General features: G+C 31.3%; 2 protein-coding genes across 2 annotated transcripts; one reads left to right on the forward strand and one right to left on the reverse strand.

Annotated features, from left to right (window-relative positions):
* The first annotated feature begins 6,187 nt into the window (after positions 1–6,187).
* On the forward strand, positions 6,188–11,102 carry LOC140886588 (probable inactive receptor kinase At2g26730). The gene is made up of 3 exons (XM_073293248.1): positions 6,188–6,295; positions 6,408–7,742; positions 10,186–11,102. The coding sequence occupies exons 2-3, from the start codon at positions 6,425–6,427 to the stop codon at positions 10,839–10,841; spliced, it is 1,974 nt and encodes a 657-aa protein (XP_073149349.1). The 5' UTR covers positions 6,188–6,295; positions 6,408–6,424; the 3' UTR covers positions 10,842–11,102.
* Positions 11,103–16,022: 4,920 nt separating this feature from the next.
* LOC140891942 (strigolactone esterase D14) lies at positions 16,023–22,564 on the reverse strand. Its single transcript, XM_073300649.1, has 3 exons — positions 22,276–22,564; positions 21,949–22,119; positions 16,023–16,639 (listed from the first exon to the last, which is right to left on the reverse strand). Exons 1-3 carry the CDS (start codon positions 22,485–22,487, stop codon positions 16,210–16,212), a joined length of 813 nt encoding a protein of 270 aa, XP_073156750.1. The 5' UTR covers positions 22,488–22,564; the 3' UTR covers positions 16,023–16,209.
* Positions 22,565–23,670: the final 1,106 nt, after the last annotated feature.

The following is a 23,670-nucleotide window of genomic DNA, read 5'->3' on the forward strand; positions in this document are numbered from 1 at the left end:
TATATATTATCATGATTTATTTTTTATTATTACAAAATAGGTGGTTAAAAAAAGTGCAAATTGCTCAAAAATCCCCAATGCAAACATGTTTTGCTCCGCACTCCCTAGCCACTTTTTTGTACTATAATTCTTGTTAATTTGTACCATATCTTGTATGATTTTGTACCACATATTGTATTGTTTTGTACCACATTTTATGAGTAGGGACCCCAAAGCAAAATATGTTTGCATTTGGGGATTTTTGAGCAAATTCCCCTTAAAAAAATAACATGAAGATGAATGTGAGAAAGTGGGTAGTTATAGGTTGATAGGGGTAATTTGGTACAAACATTAAAATGACCAAAAACGGTTACTCTAGCACCCTTATGCATTATAATATAGAATATATATATATATATTCAAATAAATGCTTGTAATAATAATGTAAAATTTTAAAAAAATATTTTTTAAAAAAATGCTTGTAATAATAATGTAAAATTAAAAAAATTAAAAAATACTTGTAATAATAATGTAAAATTAAAAAAATATTTTAAAAAATAATAAAAGCATATATAATATGATATGTTTATTAAATGTATATATGTCAACTTATAATTTTATATCTTAAACAAAAAAACAGAAGCTAAAAAAAACATAAAGTTTTAGCTTCTTGCTTTTGGATAAAAGTTGTAGAAGTTAAAGCAGAAATTAACATTCTCAAACACTCAAAAGCACTTCTATGCAGCTAGAAGTTAATTAAGAAGCACTTTGTAGAAGCTATGCGTCTCTACCAAACACTCCCTTAAACTCCTTCCCCAAAATAGTATATTAGGAATTGTACTGGGTCGAGTTTAAATCTCACGACTCGTTATCATTTACATACACCAATCGCATCTTGGAAGAATCTAAACTCAATTTTAAATGGGTCGTGGGGAAGGTCTAAACTCGGTCAATGGATCTAGAAACTGGCCCGAAGCAAATAACGAGTTTTAATAAACCGAACCAGATATATATATTAAATAAGGAATGACATAATCTATTGTCTTGATTCATAATATTATCGTTCAATGTTGCTAACTTATTGTTACATGTTATGGTTTGGATGTTATTTTGATGAATTTTGTTGATCTTTTGATCTCCTTTTTTATCGTGTTATTTCTTTTCTTAGTGATTTTTTTAGTTGTGTGGCCAATAGAATAAAAAAAACATGTCAAATTTCAACGAGTTTGCGGGTTCAACATGGATTGGACGGTCAAATTTTAGACTTTTTAGTCTATCATATAATTGTATAATGGTTGCACACTTCACAATGATTTTTTTTTGTGTCAAATTACAACAAAATTTATTTTTATTCTACCTCAAAAACTAACTTACATCTTTAGGATCATGTGTCTCTCATCCAAAGGCGTTGTGAATTTAAAATTTTCATTTTATCATTTAAAAATTGTCTTGAATGTTTGTACATATCTTCTCATGTCTAAATTTAAGACATTCATTGGGTGTTTAAATTGTTAATTACCTTCAAACAATTTATGTTTCGACTCGGACTATTACGGTCTTCGGATGGAGATAGCTCTTGAAGATGTAGTCCACCAACTAACGAGATCTTCCTCCTTGCTTCCTTGATGCCTCTATAAGTCTAACATTGGATTCTTTTTCTCTTCTAACGAGATTCTTTTACTATAAAAAGTAAAAAAAATTGCGTTGAGATGAAAACCCAAAATAGCACAAATCCCCACAAAGAGGGGCCTATTCTTTGTTTTTGAGAGAGGGTGATGTAAATTTGCTCTTCAAATCTACAAGCATGAGCTAAAAACTTGTTGTGAGCAAGATTTTTATAGAATATCTTTACTAGTCCAACTAGCACTCTATTAAGTTAGCATGATAGGTTTGGACTTTTTACAAGCCCATGAACCATGTCAAATCTTGTAGTATCATCATAATTTCGATCGTCAATCCAATATCATCGATATGATGAGTGTAAATAACTAGTTATTATGTCGAAAAATCCAAAATTTGGAAACCACTTAATCCAAATAAGAAAACCGCCAATTTTTAACTTGTCCACTCTTGAAACTTCATAAAATAGAAATTACTTAAAAATCTTTAACAAATTCATGATGTTCAATCATGCAAGTTTATTTCGCCAAATTCAACTCATTTGACTTGTTATCTCAATGAGAATATTGAAACAAATACTTATGTAAATCTCAATGATTCAAGTGTACAGTTAGTTGTGAGTTCGCAACTTCTTGTAATTCAATAAATCATATTTTATACGAGCTCGCCCTAATTAGTCTCATTATATATATCAACTCCTTGATCATAAGAATATCATAAATGATTTTTTATTGGATGCATCGAATCATGGTAAGAACACCTTGTAGCATCGCTCATGATTCAATGGGTATCATTAATAGTGCTTGCAATAACTTATCTGTTGTAGTTACTGTACAGTATTGTCTTTACATCTTATATATCGCGATCAAATCTACAACTACTAATATATCAAAGGTTGTTTGAATTTTGATAACCATTTGAAGCATCTCATAGAATACATAATTGCATTTGTGCAACCAGAGAAATATTTTTTCCTAAATCACATATCTTGCTCTAGTCGAATACCTGCAGGGCAAGGTGGACCAGACCACATTTTAGGCGGGTTGGAAAAACATCAACCCAACCCACCTATTTTAGGTGGCGGGCCGAGCCAACCTAGTGTAATTTTGCGGGTTTTGGCAGGCCAACCCGTAACTCACCAAAAACCACCATTAGGCGGGGCGGCCTATCTTTTAGGCAGGTTAAAAAATTGTCAACCCAATCCATCTATTTTGTATGTCGCGACGGATCTAACTCATTTTGTCAGCTCTATTTCAAATCAAACAGGATATTCATGCCGGTAGGCAAGACGTGAATCCTATACTACAATGCATTGATTTTTACATGTGTTGCGACTACACCAAATCTCTCAACTCAATGAACCTCGTGTAGTCAATAAACGAGTCAAAACATAGCACTATTATGTAGAAGCTCGGAATTGTCTCGGATCATGAGAACTAATGGTGTACAATCATAATCACGAATTATATCCACTTGATAAATGATAACCACTTAGAAAGTTCGAGTAAGGGTAGTTCAGTGAACTCATCTTATAAACACCCACATGTATGTGTGAACATCTTTATGTTCTTATATACCAATGAAACGTGGTAAATAAAATTACATATGCTAGTCCTGAACACGAGCAACTTTTATCCTTATTTAGGAAACCCAATCAACGGAGAACAAATTTAGAATATACAATAATTAATGTTTTTCATGACAATAATCACATTTACGGTTTCATCGTTCATTTATTATATTATATTCAATGTTTTAAATTATTTATATAGCTTGCATAAGCAGACACATAAAATTTTATATATAAAGATCATTTGTGCATAGAGTCAATAAAAATACCCTAGTTAGCAATTGGTTTATACGTGGTATCTACTGATCTTAACACATCTTATTTGAGTTGGATATCAATAACAAAATTATCTCAATTTTTTCTCTAACCTCTCTGTCCGATTTTCTCTCGAACTTATTTATCAAATTTAATAAGTTATCAATTATTCTTAAATAATCCATACAAATTTATGCTCATAGTTATCGCATGCTTTTATAATTAGAGAAAAGTACTTTAAAGTTAAGCATTTAATGAAACTCGTATACTTCACAAGTATATCATAAGTAAGAAGATAATATTTTGCTTCAAAAAAAAATAAAAAATTAAGCACATAGAGAATAAAATCTCAAATATATCTCGATTAATTTAATGGAAACGAACTAATCCAAATTAAGCTATTGAATATGTTTACATCGCGGTTTTTGAGTTATCGAGAATCCGAGATGATACTTATAGGGTGATATCTTAAAAATGTGAATTATTGGATACACATTTTGAATAATAACACAAGGCTATTAAGTACATTTATCCAGATTAATATCACGATTTATGGGTTGATGAGACGCTAAGTACCAAAAGTTGTATCTAAGGATCCTTCTTCATCATCCTCATATATTGGGTCAACGGAGGAAATCAAGATTTTCGGGCTAGTATCAGGGTGATCTTCTAAAACTGTAACTAATTATCTTTATCATCCTCATTATATTGGATCAACTTAAGAAATCATGAACCTCTCATGTAAATAATTTTTAAAAAAAAAAAAATGAAATCATTGAATACATGTTTTGAATAACAACGAAAACATGTTTTTTGCACTTGAGCTAAAATAAAACATAGATTGGTATTTAATTGATTTCGTACATTAAAAAAAAAAACGAAATATACTCATATTTTAGACGGATAAATACAATTCATATTTACAATAAAAAGTAATATTTTTGACATAAAAAGTAATATTTTTCATGGGTGACCCAAATAAAAGATCCGACTCACAAAATTGACCCGTGAAATCGTATTACAAGAGTTTTTGTGTAACTATTATATGATTTATTTTACACATAAGCCCGCGCACAAAATAGGGTTTTTTTATTTTTAATTTTTAAAAACATTAATTTCAAAAATACCCCAACATTTAAGGGTGTACACAAATACTGCAGATACTAACAGCGGACGATGCCACATATTATTTTTAGTTATCAATTATAGTCCAATTTTGTTGAGTGCGTTTGGAAATAAAATTATTTTTTTTGAAAGTGTATTTTTTTTAAATAAAAGTTGTAATAATTTTACCTTGATAATATACTAAAGTATTTTTTCAATTTGAGTTATTTGAAAAATATTTTGAAAAGTTGCAAATTTTGGATTTAGAAAAACACTTATTTTAGTTTAATTAAGTGCTTTTAAAAAAATAATAAGTACTTTCATAATTTATATTTTTAATCCAAACGCACACAGTTGTTTGTTTTTAGAAATATTTATCAAAAATTGGTTAAATTAAATAAATATATTTGTTTTTATCAAACCCATTTTTAAATATATAAAATTTAAATTTAATTTATATTACATATTTTTTGTTATTAAAAAATAGATTTAAGTTAAAAATTTCATTAGTATGGTTACCAGCGTATTTTAATTCGTTTAGGTATCTGATACAAGTGGATCACACTCAGTACTCTGGACAAAAACAAATTGGTCTAATTAAAAATCGAGTAGACAAATTTAATTTTAATCAAAATTAAATAAAATTATTTAATTATCAAATATTGTATAATGTTCATTTCATCATTATATAAGTTATTCAGGTCGTTGAGTGAAAAAACAAACACTAACATATTATTGATAATTCATTAATTTTATTTAGAATATATATTCAGTATATAAAAAAATTATTACTTTTGTGTGAACTGTAATTATATTTTTTTACAAAAATAATCATGTTACATTTTTTTATTTTTGTTATTTAATAATAATGTTTTAGTAGATCATCAATTCGAAAATTAAAATTACTAATTTAAATTTTTTTGAGAAAAAAATAACAAAGATTGATAAAAAAAAATAATATATATTAAAAAATTATTTAATAATTATATAATTAATAAAAAATAGATTTTCAAAATATTTTTCAAATAAATCAATTTTTATTTAAAAATACACTTTTAAAATAAAATAATTTTGTTTCCAAACGCTATCAATAAAATTGGACTATAATTGATAACAAAAAAATAATGGATGGTATAATATTATTTATAAATTATATAATTAATAAAAAAAAATGCCACAAAGGCAGCATCTGCTCCTATGGACATCGTTTTGCAGTATATGTGTAAACTCTTATATGTTGGAGTATTTTTGGAATTAATTTTTTTAAAATTAAAAATAAAAAAGACCTGCACAAAATAATAATATCAATTATTATAAACATCACCCATGGAAACAAACTAAGACAATATACTAATCATCCCAACAATTTTTCCCTCATATATATATATATACATGGAAAAAACTCGGAGAAGAGTAGTCAGGATTATTTAATCCATCCAGAAATAAAATTCACCAAAATCAATATTTTCTTGTTTACGGAAATCGGATTATCGAAACATGGTAATAATAATAACAACAAGAATAAATATATATTATCGATACGATTTAGCAAAATAAATTACATTTAATTTGACTTTTCAATAAAATAATCAACTTTTGAAATTCTAAAATATATAATAATAATAATAATAATAATAATAATAATAAAAAAAGAAGCAGCGGCAGGCAGCGATAGATGGATGATGATGATGGAAGAATGAGTTGCAAGTCGACAAAAGGCAGACAGACAGTCGTAGTAGTAGTAGTGGCTCACGTTTCAGATTTCGCGTAAACCTCACCTCACATTATTCTCTCTATCCATCAATGGCGTCTTCTTCCTGGGATCGATTTTATTCCGTGACCCATTAATTTTTTTCGCCATTGCTTTGGATTCTTGCAGGTGATTAAGCAGCTCAAATGGCGGGGAATTTTTGGCGGGGAGATGGGTTTTGTCTGGTTTTGCTGATGTGGTATTGGGTGTTGCTGCTGAGCTTTGGCGGAGCCGGCTCGGAGCCGACTGAGGATAAGCAAGCGTTGCTGGCCTTCCTCTCGCAAGTTCCACACGAGAAACGCCTGGTGTGGAACCAGGCCGAATCGGCGTGCGGCTGGGTCGGCGTGGGATGCGATGCCACCAATTCTTCTGTGTATTTTTTGAGGCTTCCCGGTGTTGGGCTCATCGGGAGTATACCTCCGAACACACTGGGTCGGCTCACTCAGCTTCGAGTTTTGAGCCTGCGAGCCAATCGGCTGGCCGGAGGGATCCCGCCTGATTTCTCCCAACTCAAGCTGCTCCGAAGCCTCTACCTCCAGAACAATGTGTTGAGCGGTGATTTTCCGGCGAGTATCGCCGACATGGGTCGGCTCACTCGGCTGGACCTCTCGTCCAACAACTTCACCGGCGGGATTCCGTTTTCGGTCGGGAATCTCACTAGTTTGACGGGACTTTTTCTTGAGAACAACGGATTCACGGGCAAGATTCCTAGCAATGTCCCACCAAACCTCGTCGATTTCAGCGTCGCAAACAACCGTCTCAACGGTTCAATCCCCACGGGGTTCGCGAAATTCCCCGCGGCCGCATTCGCGAACAACGTCGATTTGTGCGGCGACCCATTGCCTCCGTGCAACCCATTTTTCCCCTCCCCGACTCCTTCTCCAACATCGCCTCCCATCACCACTCCCCACAAGAAACACAAGAAACTCTCCACGGCCGCCATCATCGGGATATCGGTTGCCGCCGGAGTACTGTTACTTCTACTCATACTCGCAATAGTTTTCCTTCTCTTGAGAAGAAGAAGAAGGGCCAAAGAAAGCTCAAAAGCTCCCAAACCTCCCATAACAACAGCAGCGGCAATGGCGGTGGGGGAGGCTGGAACATCTTCATCGAGAGAGGACGTCTCAGGGGGTCCTCTAGCGCAGCCCAGTAAGCTTGTTTTCATCCCCGACGGGGGCCACAGTTTTGATTTGGAGGATCTGCTGAGGGCCTCGGCAGAAGTGTTGGGGAAAGGGAGCGTGGGAACAAGCTACAAAGCAGTGTTGGAAGAAGGTACCATTGTTGTGGTGAAAAGGCTCAAGGACGTAGCGTATGCTAAGAAAGAATTCGAGGAGCTAATGCAGAATCTGGGCAATGTGAGGCATCAGAATTTGCTTAATTTGAGAGCTTTTTACTATTCAAAGGATGAGAAATTGCTGGTCTATGATTACTTGCCTGCTGGAAGCTTATCTGCTCTTCTTCATGGTAATTCTTCCTCTTCTTGTTCATCTAATGCTGAATCTTTATTGGTTATTTACTTCTACATCTCAATTTCTTGCTTCAAGGTTTTCGTTATCTTGTGTTTCTGTTTGCACCTTGCCTGGTTTTAATTTCATTTAGCAAGATCTTGTCTTCCTTTTCTTCCCGTTTTTCAACTACTAATTCCAAGATTTTGTTGCGGATTATTAATGTGAACTTGAGAAAACTTTTTTTTTTTTAAAAAAAAAATTACGACTAATTTTGTGAAGGAATCCTTGTTATTCTTCTCAAATCTGTCCAAATCTTGTTGCTAGAATTCTTGGTTGCGACCCTATACATCATCAAAATTATCTTATCTCGTCGGCGAGAGGCATAAACTAATTGGTGATGTTTGGTTTGGTTTGGTTTGGTTTGATTCGTTCAAAAGCCAAGGTTTTGGAAGTAAGATATATAGGGTACTATGTTATTTAATTTAAATGTTGCTTTTTATTTTGGTTCTAATCGTTTTACAAATATTAAAACCACAATTAAATTTGTTAATTAATATTCATTAAAAGTGAGTAGTGAAAGCTACGAAAAGTTGGCCTGGAAATGTATTTTTAAAGTCGATGGAAATTCCAGCTGAGATTTCTTTTTCTTGGTTAATTAGGCCGAGACTTTATTGCTCACATATTGAAATGTTGCCCACTACGGAAATGCCACTTGTTTTCAATCAATAATTGGAGATTTGGAGTCTCCACCTACCATGTCAGAATTCTAGTTTGAACCCACATTTAGTACCTTATAACATTAATTACTTTTATTTAGTTTTAGTTGTTCATGTTTAATAGGTAACCCTTGTTGTTCTTGGCCGGCTTATTTTCTTAATGCAAGAGTTTACATTTTGTGTAGAATCAAGAATGTAGACCCATTCATATGGTTTGAATCGTTTTGGTATGCAATATTCATTAAACAATATGAAAACTATATGCTAAATTGAAAATTCCTCAAAATTGTGAAAACATTATATGAGTGGCAATTGGAGTGGCCTTGGCTCTTATTCACCACATGGCAAGGCAAGTACCCATACACATGCTTCTCACCTTTGTTTTTTTTTACTAATGAATGAAAGGATTTAAAAATAAATAAAAATAAAATTGATTACCTCTTTATTTTCCTCTTTTTTTTTTTCCCTCTTTAACGTTTTGTTAAATGTGAACGACTTTTCCTTATCTTGACGTTATATGTGTGGTCACGCCACTATCATGCTTTCTTTCCAATTTACACGAATATTTTAAAGATTTACGTAGACTGCAAAATATGTTTCTGTGGAACATGTATCCGGGTAATGAGATGTTACCCTCAAGGTAGTATTCTCAGAGTGCATAATGATGGACTTTTACCATTTCATGTGGAATTCATTGAACTATCCTAAGTATGCATTCAATGGTAGACATTTACCGATTCATGTGGAATTCATTGAGTTTTTTTAGTGAATCCTACATTTCCTATTATTAAATATCGATGATGGGATGCATCCTTCGGATATTATCCTAAAGTAGCATGAAATTTCCCCTTATATCACACACATATTTTGATATGTATTCCATCATATATGTTACTCCTTTTATTACTTAGATTCGACCCATGCCCATTTGAGAACCAAGAATTGACCTTTCAATAAATCTTGTGCTATTTTGATGGCGTGTGCACATGTAGGGGGCAATATGTATACCATATTCACTCAAAAAAAGAAGTTTAAGAATGGGCCCATGAAGTAGTTGCGTACAGCTGCCACTTTTTCTTGAAATGTTTTTTACGGAAGCATTTTCATTGTTCAAGTATCTGCCTTTGGTGATACATGAAACAAGAAATAGTCCTTGATCCAAATGATTATGCTACATGAGGGTGTACCTAATCGATTGAACGGAGTAGCCGAGTAGGCACCGGGGCCTGTCGTTTAATGATTGTGCTGGTTGATTGTCCCTTTATATTGCCTTTTCTTCTGAGTGGTTGTTTATGGTATTCGATTAGAAATGATGATGGTTTTACTATTGATGATTGTACCAAGAAACGAAAAATGTGGAGAATCCGAGGAGGGTCTGTTTTCGGGAAGCAAGCGTTTTTGTTTCTTTTCAACTTCTTGATTACAACTGATTCAGGACTAAGTTCTGTGTCTAAATTTGATGGTATCTCTTGAGTTCTGTATGTTGCATTAGCAAATTGTTGTTCGGGCGCCTCACACGAAGTTGATTTCTACGACTATGTAGCGTAGATGTGGAAACTTATGGTATTTAATGCCTACTCGGTTTCAGCATTGCTAGAAATATCTCACACAGTCGAGCCTATGGTCTGTTACATTCCATTTGCCCTGTTTTTCTATTCTCAAATGCATTGGTTCCAGCATTTGATCGACACTCGGGCCGAGAATAGCATTAGAAAACAGTGCTAATGTATGATCATTTAACAGGTAGCCGTGGCTCAGGCCGCTCTCCCCTAGACTGGGACAGCAGACTGAGAATAGCATTATGTGCTGCAAGAGGGATTGCCCACCTCCATGTTTCTGAAAATATAGTTCATGGAAACATCAAGTCGTCAAATATCCTCCTCAAACAAGACAACCTCGATGCATCAGTATCAGATTTCGGACTAAATCCCCTCTTCTCAAGCTCGACACCTCCTAGCCACCGTGTAATGGGCTACCGTGCTCCTGAGGTGCTAGAGACTCGAAGAGTCACCACCAAATCCGATGTTTATAGCTTCGGGGTACTACTATTAGAGCTATTAACCGGCAAAGCACCTAATCAATCCTCTCTAGGCGAAGAAGGGATCGATTTACCAAGATGGGTCCAAAGCGTTGTGAGGGAGGAATGGACGGCCGAGGTGTTCGACGTGGAGCTCATGAGGTATCAGAACGTGGAGGAGGAGATGGTGCAGCTTCTACAGATAGGAATGGCCTGTGTGGCGACTGTCCCAGACCAAAGGCCTCCCATGCAAGAAGTTCTCAAGATGATCGAGGAAATAAACCGAGGCGACACAGATGATGGCGTGCAACAGTCGTCGGACGACGCATTAAGGGGAGGATCAGACGGCCAAACGCCTCCACCGGGTGTCGTCACGCCTTGAGGTCGTGAGAATCGTCTGAAATTTGATCCAACTCCAGGAGGCTCTCCTTATATGGGATCCTGTGAATTTTAGCTCTTATATTCTTTTGGAGAGGTGTATTCTTCATTTATTCTCTAGTTTGATTTGATTGTGAAAAGAAGTTAATTTTTTGTATAGAATGATGGTGGCATAGTGGCATTGTTTTGTGGGGTTGGTTGGAATGGACCATGTCATGTATTTATTTCCTTTCAGTTCATTATTGATCATTATTTTCGGAGTCAATGAAGTCCACATTTAATAATTGACCAATTTTTTTATATAATATATTATTGATCATTATTTTCGGAGTCAATGAAGTCCACATTTAATAATTGACCAATTTTTTGATATAATAATAATAATAATAATAATAATAATAATAATAATAATAATAATAATAATAATAATAATAATAATAATAATAACTATTTATTGAATTTTTAGATATTGATTTATAATGTTATATTATATATGACATGCAAATAACATAAATCTGAATAATTACCTGAGTCCTTTAAAAAAATTGAACTATTAAAAAAGCTTGAAAAAATTGAACTATTAAAAAAACAAGCATTTTCAATTTTACACAAAGATAAGTTCTTGCCCTGTAGGAAAACTATTGGATTAGTGTGGACTCCTATGAAGCAAATGGGTAAACCACAATCCAATCAGTGATTACATACATTTACCTTTTGCTGTGAATAATAAAATAATTATTAATTGTATAATTCACATTTAACACACACATCAACTTAATTTACTTCATTCGTTTCGATTATATATATTACATTTTTTTATATTTATCTCGAATATATAGACTTAGATACCGCTTGGTTTGAGAATGAGATAAATATACGAATTATAAATATAAGGATAACAATATGAAAGATTAAAATAAATAATATATTTTGATAAGTCATAATATATTTGGTTTGATTGATTAATCGTAAGTAGTCATATCATATAGTGTTTGGTGTTTGTGATAATTGATAGGTTAATATTTACAAATTCATGCAGATCCTAAAATTCCCTTGTTCAATATTTCAAAAAGATTTTTTTTTTAAGTTTAGAAAAAGGAAGATACATTGCCAGGTTAAATAATTGGACCTCAAATAGCCATCTTCTCACCGATCTCACCCTAATCTTTTTCAGAAAGGCCTTCCATGGAAAGATGATTTAACGTACCCAAAGATATGAGAGTAAGTTTCGTTGGTTTTATTTTTGTCGATCTGTGCCGAGAAGAGCAGTTTATGTTGTTATGAATGATTTTTTTTTTATATGGATTGTGGGATTATGATTTTTGAGATATGTTTTATTGTTGGAAAAGGAAACAAACTTTAGCTGAACATTACTTCAGATCCTGCTTTTGACTTGTATCTTCACGTTCACTACATCTCAGTACTGTAGCGATGAAGCCATGGTTTCCCCCCTTTTTTTGCGAGTAAATGAAGTTAGGTGAATGAGAGAACTTTTGTGGAGTAAATGAGGGCATTATCGTAAAGTACTATCCCTTATCCTGATAAATATTTTGACCTTGTGATGCGTTTTACGAGACCAACTGTGAAATGTGACTGGCCCAAGGAAAATTGAATTTCTCATGTACTTGCACCAAACCACATATTAAAGCATAATTGTTTTCCCTATCACCCATTATCACGGGGACCAAACGGTGCCTAAACACTATAATTAGTAATATTTTTTATACTCTTTTACCAAAATATATATCTATTAACTACGTCTTAAACATTGTGCAACCATTTTTTGAATATATTAAATGGAGATAAAATGAGAAGTTTGTATATAGTTAACATTTCCAATGATTTTTATTAATCTGTGCGAAAAAAATAAGACCGTATAATCGAGACGAAAAAAACAATTAATTACACTAAAAATTATCTAATGTCAAATGCATTTTTTGTCACTTATCGTTACCTATCAATGTCATTTTTTTGTCACTTATTGTTACTATTAATGTCATTTTTTATAAGTTATTGAAGATTCATTTTATAAAATTGGCATACGAGACTGTCGTAAGAGTCAAAAAAGAAAGAAAAAAAGTAGGAAGAACTAATGGACGAAACACATTGATTTTAGGCACAAAATAAAAAAAGCATAAATTAATAGCCAACTCATGGTATCTAAAATATGACCCAAAAGCCAAAATAAATTAATTGACTACACAATCATGGCCAACGAATTTTTCCGAGATGGGAGCACGTGAGCTTTGTCCTCGAGTTTTCGAGATGGGCCCAACCTCTAAAGTTAAGGCCCAATGGGTTTCCTAAAATAGACAAACAAAATACTCATAATTAAAGGCTTCGTTAAACGTTACCATTCATACTTTATTATATGTAATTCTCCTCTCTTTTTTTCTTTTTTCTTTTTTTTTTTGCCACTTCTACTTCTTGAATCATTTTTCAAAGGTATTTGGATCATTCCCAATAAAATCCCAGGAATTTTTTTTTCATCCAACTCTCGTAAATATTTTTTTTAAAAAAAATGATTGACCAGGTTCGTTCTCTCAATTTTTCCGATAATTCCTCGGATGCTCAGCTCATGAACGGACAATGAATAAAAAGTACTTGAGGGTAGGCTCAAATATATTTTGAATAAATTGTCATAGTTATAGTAGATGAATTTAATGCTACGTACGATGAGAGTCACGTTGTCCCTCCTATGTATAAGACATCAAATCTATAGCTCTAGCATTTCTTATAGCTCTAGCATTTCTGGTTCACATATAGATGTAAGAGGTCTTTATTTTTAATAAGAGATACAGGTTTGTTTGGATAATTATTTTAAGAACATTTTTTTTAGTGTTTTATAAGTTTAAAAAATTGAAGTATATGTTTGGTTCTAAATTATATGTCTTAACGAAAAGCAACTCACACCTCTCGGTTTCTTTGAAAAATTGAAAGTAATGATGAAAAAAAAACATACTAATTTTCAATTGTAAAAATATTTTTATAAAATAGTTGTTAAAACAAATATTTATTTTTAAAATATTTTATAAATTAAAAAACATTTTTATAAAAACGTTCTATAAATATTTGTTCGAAGAGAGCCTAAATATCCATCGTACAACTGCACTTTTCTTAATCTTAGAAGATATTTTCTAACCTAATTGGATCCTACAACATTGTTATGAATTATCGTGTTTTTAGGGACTTTCACTTTATTACTTGGACTTTCATTCCCAGGACTCAGGAGCGTCTAATGATACATAAAATTAATTCCTAGCATTTTTGTGGAGTGTATTGCACTCATTAGAGGATGTTAAATTGTTTGTTTTCAATTTACATTTCGAAAGAATGGTTCTCGAAGGTATTTTTTTTCACAGATCTATATCAATTAGACGAGTTGACTCAATTTATATTTTCATTATAAAGTAATATTTTTTTATGTGTTTCGTTCAATCAGAATTTTTTCTCACCTATGGCATATGAGACGGTCTTACAAGAATTAGAAGTTGTGCGTCAAATTTCATTTTTTTTAGAAGTCGTGCATCAAATTTCATTTTTTTAATTTTTGAAAAAAAAATGAATATTTAACATAACCTTATATTAAACAAGTCTTCACCTGGCATTGACACGTTCAAATGGGCTCCTTTACTCCTGGCTATCGTTTCCTATTTTAGCAGGGCCATACTTGCATTTTCTATAATCACGACTCACAAGTACATTTATCTCAAAGATGAAATAAAATAATATTTGTAATTTATATGATGTGTTTTACTCGGATTCTAAGGTAGAGTTTGCGATCTCTAAAAATAAATGAATATGAATTTTTCCTTTACAAATTTATTAATAAAAAATCCATAATAACTTTTTTTAAAAGTTGTAAATATTACCTAAATATGTTTAATTCTTCAAGACTCCTACGGAAATCATATGAAAAAAAAATTTATGGGAAGATGGGCTACCTATTAATTTATTTATTATCAATTGCTATATGTTGCTATCTTGAATGAGCGTGATAAACTAATCGAATTGTGTTGAAATATATCTCACATTGGTTAGATAGAGTTCCTGAGAGTTATTTATATAGACAAGAACAAACCTCTTTATCGAGCTACTTTTTGGGGTTGAGTTAAGTCCAAGTTCATTTTTTAATAATGGTATCAGAGTCAGGCCCACCGTTTTGTGTTTGGCCTCCCATAGTTGGGGGGTCACCCATTAATATCTTCACGCTCCAGATGTTTATTTTTAGGCGTGTGAGAGGTGTGTTGAAATATGTCACACATGACATATCGGTTAGATAGAGTTCCTGGGAGTTCCTTATATAGACAAGGACAACTGACATCAGCTATGGTTTTGACAGTCTCATCAATAGATTGTTTCTCAAATACATTCTTGGTTCGAAGATCATTGATATATTGTGCATTAAGAACTCTATACTTGTGAAGTGAAATGGTCTTCTGTACCTTCCAATTTTTTTTTTATTTTTTTAATTTTAGTTTTTTTTATCGGAGACACTGATGACACTACACGTTAGCGTTACATTGATGTGACGTAAAAAAAATTTACTAAAATTGTAAAAAAAAAGACAAAAACTAAGATAATGAATTAAAACCTAAATTTTGAAATATGTATCACATCGATTGATTAGAGTTCCTCCTAAGAGTTCATAAATAAAGAGTTACTGAGAGTTTTTTTATATAGACAAGGACAATTATGTGTTGAAATATGTCCTCACATCGGTTGGATAGACTTTTTGAGAGTCTTTATATAAACAAGGACAACCCTATGTAAAATATGTCACATATCGGTTGATTAGAGTTCCTCCTGTGAGTTCTTTATATAGATAAGGACAACCTTCCCCTTGAACTAGTTTTTGGAGTTGAGTTAAGTACAAGTTTTTTTCTTAACAATTTGGACAAAAAACTACTATAAGAATAATTTGATTTAGCTTATTTATAAAGAGGCGGATCTAAGATTTTCATAATTTTGTATGCTATGCAAACACGGGCCCTAGATCTAAATAAACTAAATCTAATGATTCTTATAGTAATCTTTACAAAATTATGAAAATTTATATAGTGATTTATAACAAGGAGTCGAGTCAAGAAATATAATAGGTGAAATTGGGTGGAGTATCTATATTAGATGAAGTGATGCATTTTACAACGTTCCTAACTTCAATACATCATCATGAATATGCACGTATCAATCTCAAGCCACTCAGCTATACTCCTCCAAATCATATACATAATCAATTGTTTCCAATAAGCAAATTACATGAACATATATCACACCAAAACAACTTACGACAAAACAAGAAACAAGAAACACGAAACAACATACTAATACCTCAGCTGCAACTACGTACAAAACAACATATATAGGCCAGATTAAAAATCCAGGATCCCATCTAACACGTCGAGAAACTCGAGGGGCGAAGTCAGCTGAGGGAAATGACCGTCGGTGTCGATAAGGTGCACCTCATGTTTCCCCCTGATCTTCCTCCTCATGAACTCGGTGACCGAGCTTGGCACCACCACGTCGTTTGTCGTCTGGATGATGTGGCACGGGACGAACACTTTTTCGAGGATGTCCCTATAATCGCCTAAGAAGACGGTCTTGGCCAAGTGCAAAGCAATCTCAGGTCTCATTCTTTTCAAACAGTTTTCGAACTTTTGCGTTGAAAGAGGATCGGCTGAATCCACCACAAGAGAAGCAAAATTTGCAGTCCATTTCTCGTAGTTGTGCTCAATGTTGGAGAATATTTGGTCAATCTCAGACATCTCAAATCCTCCTTCGTAGTCTCCAAGGTTTGCCAATCTGTATTAGATCATTTATCAACATTATAATTGATTAATTAGATTTATTATACTGTCTATACTATATATTATATATATAAAAAATATCTAAATGACGATATTACACATTATCTCACCAAGCAAATTATTTTTCAAATGACAGTATTACTTTCATTATGTAAACAAATAAAAGGTAGCACGTCATGCATAATATCATTTCACAGATTATAGCTAAATGGTTACAAATATAATCAATTAAAATTATTATTAATCTAATTATTAACTTAACTCCAACAATTTTTATTCATAATAAACTAATCGTAGATGGCTACTAGCACATATAAAATATTTTTATTATTAATTTTTTATTATATCAACCACGCTCAGTCCATCTTTTTAAGTAAGCAGACAAAAATATGTACCATTTTTTCCATTTAATAGACTTACTACCAAAATCGATATCAACTAGTAAATTAATCATCCACCAATAATTGCCATACATCTTACATTCTCCCTTTCCCTTCCCCAGTCTCTGAACTTTGCATATTCAAAATAAAAATAAAAAATCTCTGAACTTTTCCCATATATTTCCCCATCCTTTTCGATACTTTGAATTAATATATGATATGATAACTATTTCAAAGTTTAATCACTATTAATAATAAAAAAGTTCAATCAATCAATTAGCTTTGAAAAGTTATACACCAGAATAATGGCGATATGAATTGCTGTTGTTTCTATATATATATATATATATATATGTATTATTGCTATCGTTCTTGTATTATTACAAGAAAATTGTAATTTAATTTAAGTTATGTTTTTGTTTCGTTTCCCAATCTATGTTTGTTTTCATCCGATAACTAAATCAACCTATCGTTCTTGTATTATTACAAGAAAATTGTAATTTAATTTAAGTTATGTTTTTTTTTTTTCGTTTCCCAATCGTTTGTTTTCATCCGATAACTAAAAAACTTATATTATAACATATCTAAGTAAAAATGAAGAAAAACGATAAGCTTTTCTCATCTCATTTTGAAATATTGGATATCGTTTTGTTTTGTTTTATTTTCCTCTTTCATTTTTATTTAGATTTATCACAATGTTTATAATATAGATTTAATTTCATTAATAGGAGCTACAAATTAAGAAAAAACACCAGTGTCAAATAATAATATTACATGGGTTTAAGCTTCGTGCCAAAAAAAAACACAAAACAAAAAATCCAAATTATTGGACGAAAAATCAAACATTGACGTGTTATATACAAAAAACAGACCACTAATAGACTAAAATTGAAATTTTCCATATTATTTCGGAACTAGCCTTGATATTCTAGTGATCTGGTCTGCTTTTCCAATTTTATGAATAGCTTATTTTCTGTATAATAAGCACAAATACTCTATTAAATCGATCATACGATTGACCTCATGTATTTTTATTTCGAACAGATTATTAATTGAATATGTTTTATTAAAACGATGGAAGATTACTTCCAAATCGTTACGCAGTATGTTACACACGTAATTTATGTGGCCCATTGTTAGTATATTTGTACTGTATATTAACAAACAAACAAATATGACTTTAATATGTATGGCTGCTATATTTTGTCAAAGTAATCCATCACATCTTTGAAATTTCTAAAATCAAGTCGTGTGTCATTATTATTCTATTTATGTTAAATTCTGTGATAAAAACCAAATTTATGAACATACAATTCGGTTCGACACCTTATCTTATAAAGAAATTTTTTATATTAGAGAAATCCATAGACGCTACCATGGGTAAACCCTAGCTATAATGCATTAACATGCAAACTATACACACATGAGCGGATCTATTAAGGGGCAAGAGGGGCCCCTCCTTGAGTTTTGATATCAAAATACTAGTATGTCTTTAGATTTTAAAATTAAAATTATGCACATAAAATTAAGTCAATTATCTAGAAGCAATGACGAATCTATGTATGGGCTGTGCTAGGCTATAGCACATCCCATTTTTTTGGGTTATATATATATATATATATATATATATATATAATATATATATATAATATATATATATATAATTTCAAAAATAATTAATAGTGTATTAATTTTAAATCTTGTATGCTTATTATTTAAAAATTTTCTATAAAATTCAGCTTATGACTTCGGCTTCTCAAGTCTTAAATACATATACAAATGAAATATTTTTTTTGTTTCACATTAATTTTTAAAATTATAATTTTTGTGTGATATGAATGTATTAAAAAGTGATATTTTTTATGATTTGAGAGAAAAATATATTACTTGAATAATGAAATTATTTGTTGTTGCATCAAAATAAATTGTAGTGTTGAAAAAAATGAAAAATTTTAAGTCTTATTTATTGTTGTATTACTCTAAATTCATGAAATTTTCAAATGAGTTTCAAAATATATTATAAATAAAATATATTATGTTTTCTTATAATAATATACAATATATTAAATTAAGTTCAAGCTCACTCTAATTTTAATTTCTGGATCCGTCCCTGTCTAGAAGTCAAAGTTTACCACTCTGTTTTTCATTTAATAATCGTCTTCGTAATTCAATGAGAGATGAATATCTGAATGATAGTTCAATTACATGTATTGAAAATGATATATTTCTTAGTTTGTTTGTGTCTCGATTATATAGATCACTTTTTTTTTTCTCAAATATATAGGCTTATATATAATATATTTAGTAATCTTGTTTCAACTTTTTTACTAATATACTCCTATTAAATAAGTTTTGAAAAAAAATGTAACCATTTTTGAATGAATCAAGTAGGGATAAAATATGGATTTTGTGTGTAAATTCATTTTTTCAATATTTTTTCTTAATTTGTGAGTTTAAAAAAGAAGTCTATATAATTGGAACAGATGAAGTACTATTTTTTATCTTTGGTTTTTTGCCCTCTCTCGACAAAATTCCTGAATCCGCCCATGTATACACATCAAACAAATCTAGGAAGATTGTAGAGAGACTCAAGCAAGCAGTGCTCTTATATAGTGTATAGTTTTGTGGGATTCGAACATGAGATTTATACCTTAAGCTTCACAAACTCAACCGTGAGTCCGTAACGAGCAACTTATAAATATTAGGGATGTCAAAAATAAATCTAACTTGTCGTCTCGATACGAGTTGACCCGAAAAATAACGAGTTATGAACTTTTGGTTTTTGGTTGAATTGGGTTGGACCTGAAATCTAATCCGAAAAATAACCGGGTTCGGGTCAACTTGGGTTGACCTCAGATGACTCGAATTTTTTAACACTATTATTTTTATATAAAATTAAGAAATATTTGAATCATTTTTTTGAAAAAAAAATTATTGTAGATATAATAGATTTTTATCATAATGTTTATTTTGAAAATTTTTAATTTTAAAATAATTTTTTATTTTTTGTATTAATTATATTTTAAATTTTCTATAACTAGAATTTCAAATTTAATTTATATATAAGCTTAGATTTTGTTATATGTATTTGAATTAAATATTATTGTGTGTTTTGAATTTTTATTTAATTATTTTATAAAAATATTAAAAAAAATCAAGTTGGTTTGAGTTGATCGGTTTAGTCGAGTTTTGATTTGAGTTGGTCATTTTTGGATTGATTCGGGTCTGGATTAAGGAATTTTTCAGTAACATTGTGCAAATACGACCCACCCGAATTGACACCCCTAATAAATACTACACAAAAACTCTTGTGAGACAGTGTCACGGATAAATTTTGTGAGCCGGATATCATAAGTGAATCACCCATAATATTGTATTACTTTTTATATCAAGATAAAAACTCATCTGAGACGGTTTCATGGGTTATTTCGTGAGAGTGTCTATTATTTGATTTACCCTTAAAAAATATTAGTTTTTATTCTAAAAGCATTACTTCTTATTATAAATATGAGTAGAGTTGACTGATTTCGCAGATAAAAATCCATGAGATTGTCTCACAAAAGACCTACTCACATAATAAAAGTATAACTTATTATTGTAAATATAACTGGATTTGGCCCCTATCACAAGATATCAACTCTAAATAATGTTGTTTGATTGAAAAGTGTGTATATAGATTGTGGATTAACTAATTTTAGCTTATGCTAAAATTTGGGGAATTTGTTAGGACTTAGGACCAGATTAAAAATTAATAAGACGCAAAACATTGACTTCTCGTGTACAAGTCTAAATTGGTTGCTTTTTTAACAGTGAAAGGAAAGGAACATTCAACTTTTCAATATTTATTATTATCAATTTGACGAAGAAGTGCATCTGAAAATCAGACATAGTGGGCCATTTTTTTTTACAAATTATTAAAAATGATTTTTTGGAGTTATTGAAAAAGTTAAATATTGGATCAAGGTTTATCACATGGTTTATTTTATTTTATCATTTGTGATTTTTTTATAATCTCTATCTTTATTTTACTTAATAAGGCTGCGCACCTTAGATCGCCTTTTTGGTAGGATGATGTGACCTTTTTTCTTTTTCATTTTTTCCCCATTTTTTCAAAAAAAAAAAATTATTATTATTATTCTATTTTCCGGTACAGTTATTTTTTTTATATTTTTTTTAAAAAAATGTTACAAAAAAGTATATTGTACATTACAGTCATACAACGCGTACCTAAGAATATTAATATATTATTATACATGGAAAAATAATAAGATTGCGTATTCAACCATAAAAAAATCTTTAATTGTTCAATCCAATAGAATAGAGCTATAGACTAGCTGTATTTTCATTAACTAGTTAATGTTTAACTTTTAACCCACAGAGTCTGGCGTATCTTTTAAACAACTAAAATGATAATAAAGTTGTTGAAAAGTTCACAGTAATCAATGACCATTTAAAATAAAAATAAAACAAACAAACAAAAACAAGAAAATTTAAATTTTACCCTCTCTTCTTGATCTAATTTACCTTATACTTCATGTGCTAGATCCATTTTATTTTTAGTGACATTTATGAAAAGAAAACATATATGTATTAATTAGAAGGATTTATTCAAGTATTTTTTTTTTGGATCATCTGAAAAGTTAATAGATATTGAAATATTTAAAATAGAATATTAACATGCCGCCGATCTTCACGGTGTACATATCGACATATAAAATCTATTAGAACATGAAAGACGTGCAAGCTCGAACCTATGTTATAGCGAAAAACACCCCGCCCCATATTATGTAATAAAAGAAATGAAATCACACACACACACATATATATATATATATATATACATGAATTATATATGTAATTCAATATAATGGGTGTGAATTAATTATTATGCATATATATAAAGTTTAAATTATTAATTAATAACCTGGGAGTAGCTCCAACGAGTAGTAGCCTTTGGAAGAGATCAGGCCTTTTAATTGAAGCAATGCATCCAATCATACCCGACATAGAGTGCCCAATGAACACTGTTGATTTCAACTTCATTTCATCGATCAAACCAATCAAGTCATCTGCAAAATCATTGTAACTACCATACCTGCACAAATATATATTCCTCATCAGATTTTCAAACACGAGTTATCGTGTCATGTTAAATTTGAGATATTGATGTCAGATGAATAATAATCCTATTATATTTAGCTTAACGATCATTTACTAAACATACTAAACAGAACTTTTGTGTTTGGCTCACCGAACGGAGTCGTAGAGGTTCGAATCCTTGACAGCGCCCGAAAAACACCAATCGAAGACGAGAACTTGGTGGTTTTGAGCCAAGTGTGGCACTACTTTGTCCCAAACCGAGTGGTCGGCTCCGTAGCCGTGCGCTAGAACCACGGTGCGCTCGCCGGAACCCACCATTTTGGCGTTCATTGGAGTGGAGTATAGATCCTCTTGTTTCACCATTTTGCTTTGGTTTTGGCAGGGTGAGATCGATCGAACAAGATGTTAATATTAACTAGAAGCTTCTGTGTGTGTGTATGTGTGAGCTAAGTTTAGAAATGTAAAAAGTCTTGTGGTGTCCGATTCCCTTTATATAGAAAGATTAGAAAAAAAATTAATAAAAAAAAAATTGGTAGGAAAGGATAAGTTCAGTTTGGCTGCTTTTTCTACTGTATAATGTACACGGTTGCCACTTGCCATGGCCCTGAGCATGAAATTTTTTTTACCTTGCGTTTGACTGATCGGTGAAAAGTTATAATATTGTAAAGTAAATATTTTTAAACTTTAAAATATAAAGAGTGATTTTACATTTACACGGAGGGTTACACGTTCATTTACACATTGCATTTGAAATTATATAACTTTTGTATTTTGAAAAGATTTTTGTCAAATAAAGTGAAAAGATAATTTTGTAATTAATTTCAAGTGCAATGTGTAGTCCAATGTATAACTCAATATATAATTTAATGTATGCATGTAACATTTTCCTAAAATTTATAAACCCGACTCCATTTCCATTAAAGAGAGCATTAAGGATACATCGAGTCTCTTGGATTTCAAGCAATCACTTGAAAAGTGAAAACACGTGTTGTTTTCCTTAATGTAATAAAATATATGCAAAAATAACATAGAAAGTTATAGAAATTAAATGAAATCATTTCCAAAATAACATATCAGATAGCCCACTTCATAATTATTTCCAAGAAATCCACAATTTCATATATATGTCAGAAAATATGTTGGATAAAGTCTACACAAATATATTTCAGAAAATGGTTGGTCAGGTCTTGAGCTAAAAAAAATTTAGTATTGCCACACACTATAATAAGGTCTCGTGTGAAATGGTCGTCTCACAAATTTATATACATATATAAGATGGATCGAATCGGCTTGAATTTCTGAGACAAATCAACCTGATTATATATATATATATATATATATAAGAAATAATATGGTGAGCAACCACCGTGAGAATCTGTTGATGTGTCATTCACCTATTGGATGTGCATGATGTCACGTCAGCGAGTGCTCACATAGATGCTTATGGTGGTTGCTCACCATATCATTTCTTTTATATATATATATATAGAGAGAGTTTTGATCCCACGCACCTTAAGGTGCGTGGGATTCTGCGTGCACCCGTACT

This window comes from Henckelia pumila, chromosome 3 (assembly GCF_033568475.1).
Source record: "Henckelia pumila isolate YLH828 chromosome 3, ASM3356847v2, whole genome shotgun sequence".
Classification (NCBI taxonomy): domain Eukaryota; kingdom Viridiplantae; phylum Streptophyta; class Magnoliopsida; order Lamiales; family Gesneriaceae; genus Henckelia; species Henckelia pumila.

Excerpts from the sequence above, each read along its gene's own strand:
- LOC140886588 (XM_073293248.1), top strand. The coding sequence starts at position 6,425 with ATGGCGGGGAATTTTTGGCGGGGAGATGGGTTTTGTCTGGTTTTGCTG. Across the intron at positions 7,743-10,185 it reads CTTATCTGCTCTTCTTCATG|GTAGCCGTGGCTCAGGCCGC; the intron begins GTAATTCTTCCT and ends ATCATTTAACAG.
- LOC140891942 (XM_073300649.1), bottom strand. The coding sequence starts at position 22,487 with ATGGTGAAACAAGAGGATCTATACTCCACTCCAATGAACGCCAAAATG. Across the intron at positions 22,120-22,275 it reads AACCTCTACGACTCCGTTCG|GTATGGTAGTTACAATGATT; the intron begins GTGAGCCAAACA and ends ATATTTGTGCAG. Across the intron at positions 16,640-21,948 it reads CTCGTTGGAGCTACTCCCAG|ATTGGCAAACCTTGGAGACT; the intron begins GTTATTAATTAA and ends GATCTAATACAG.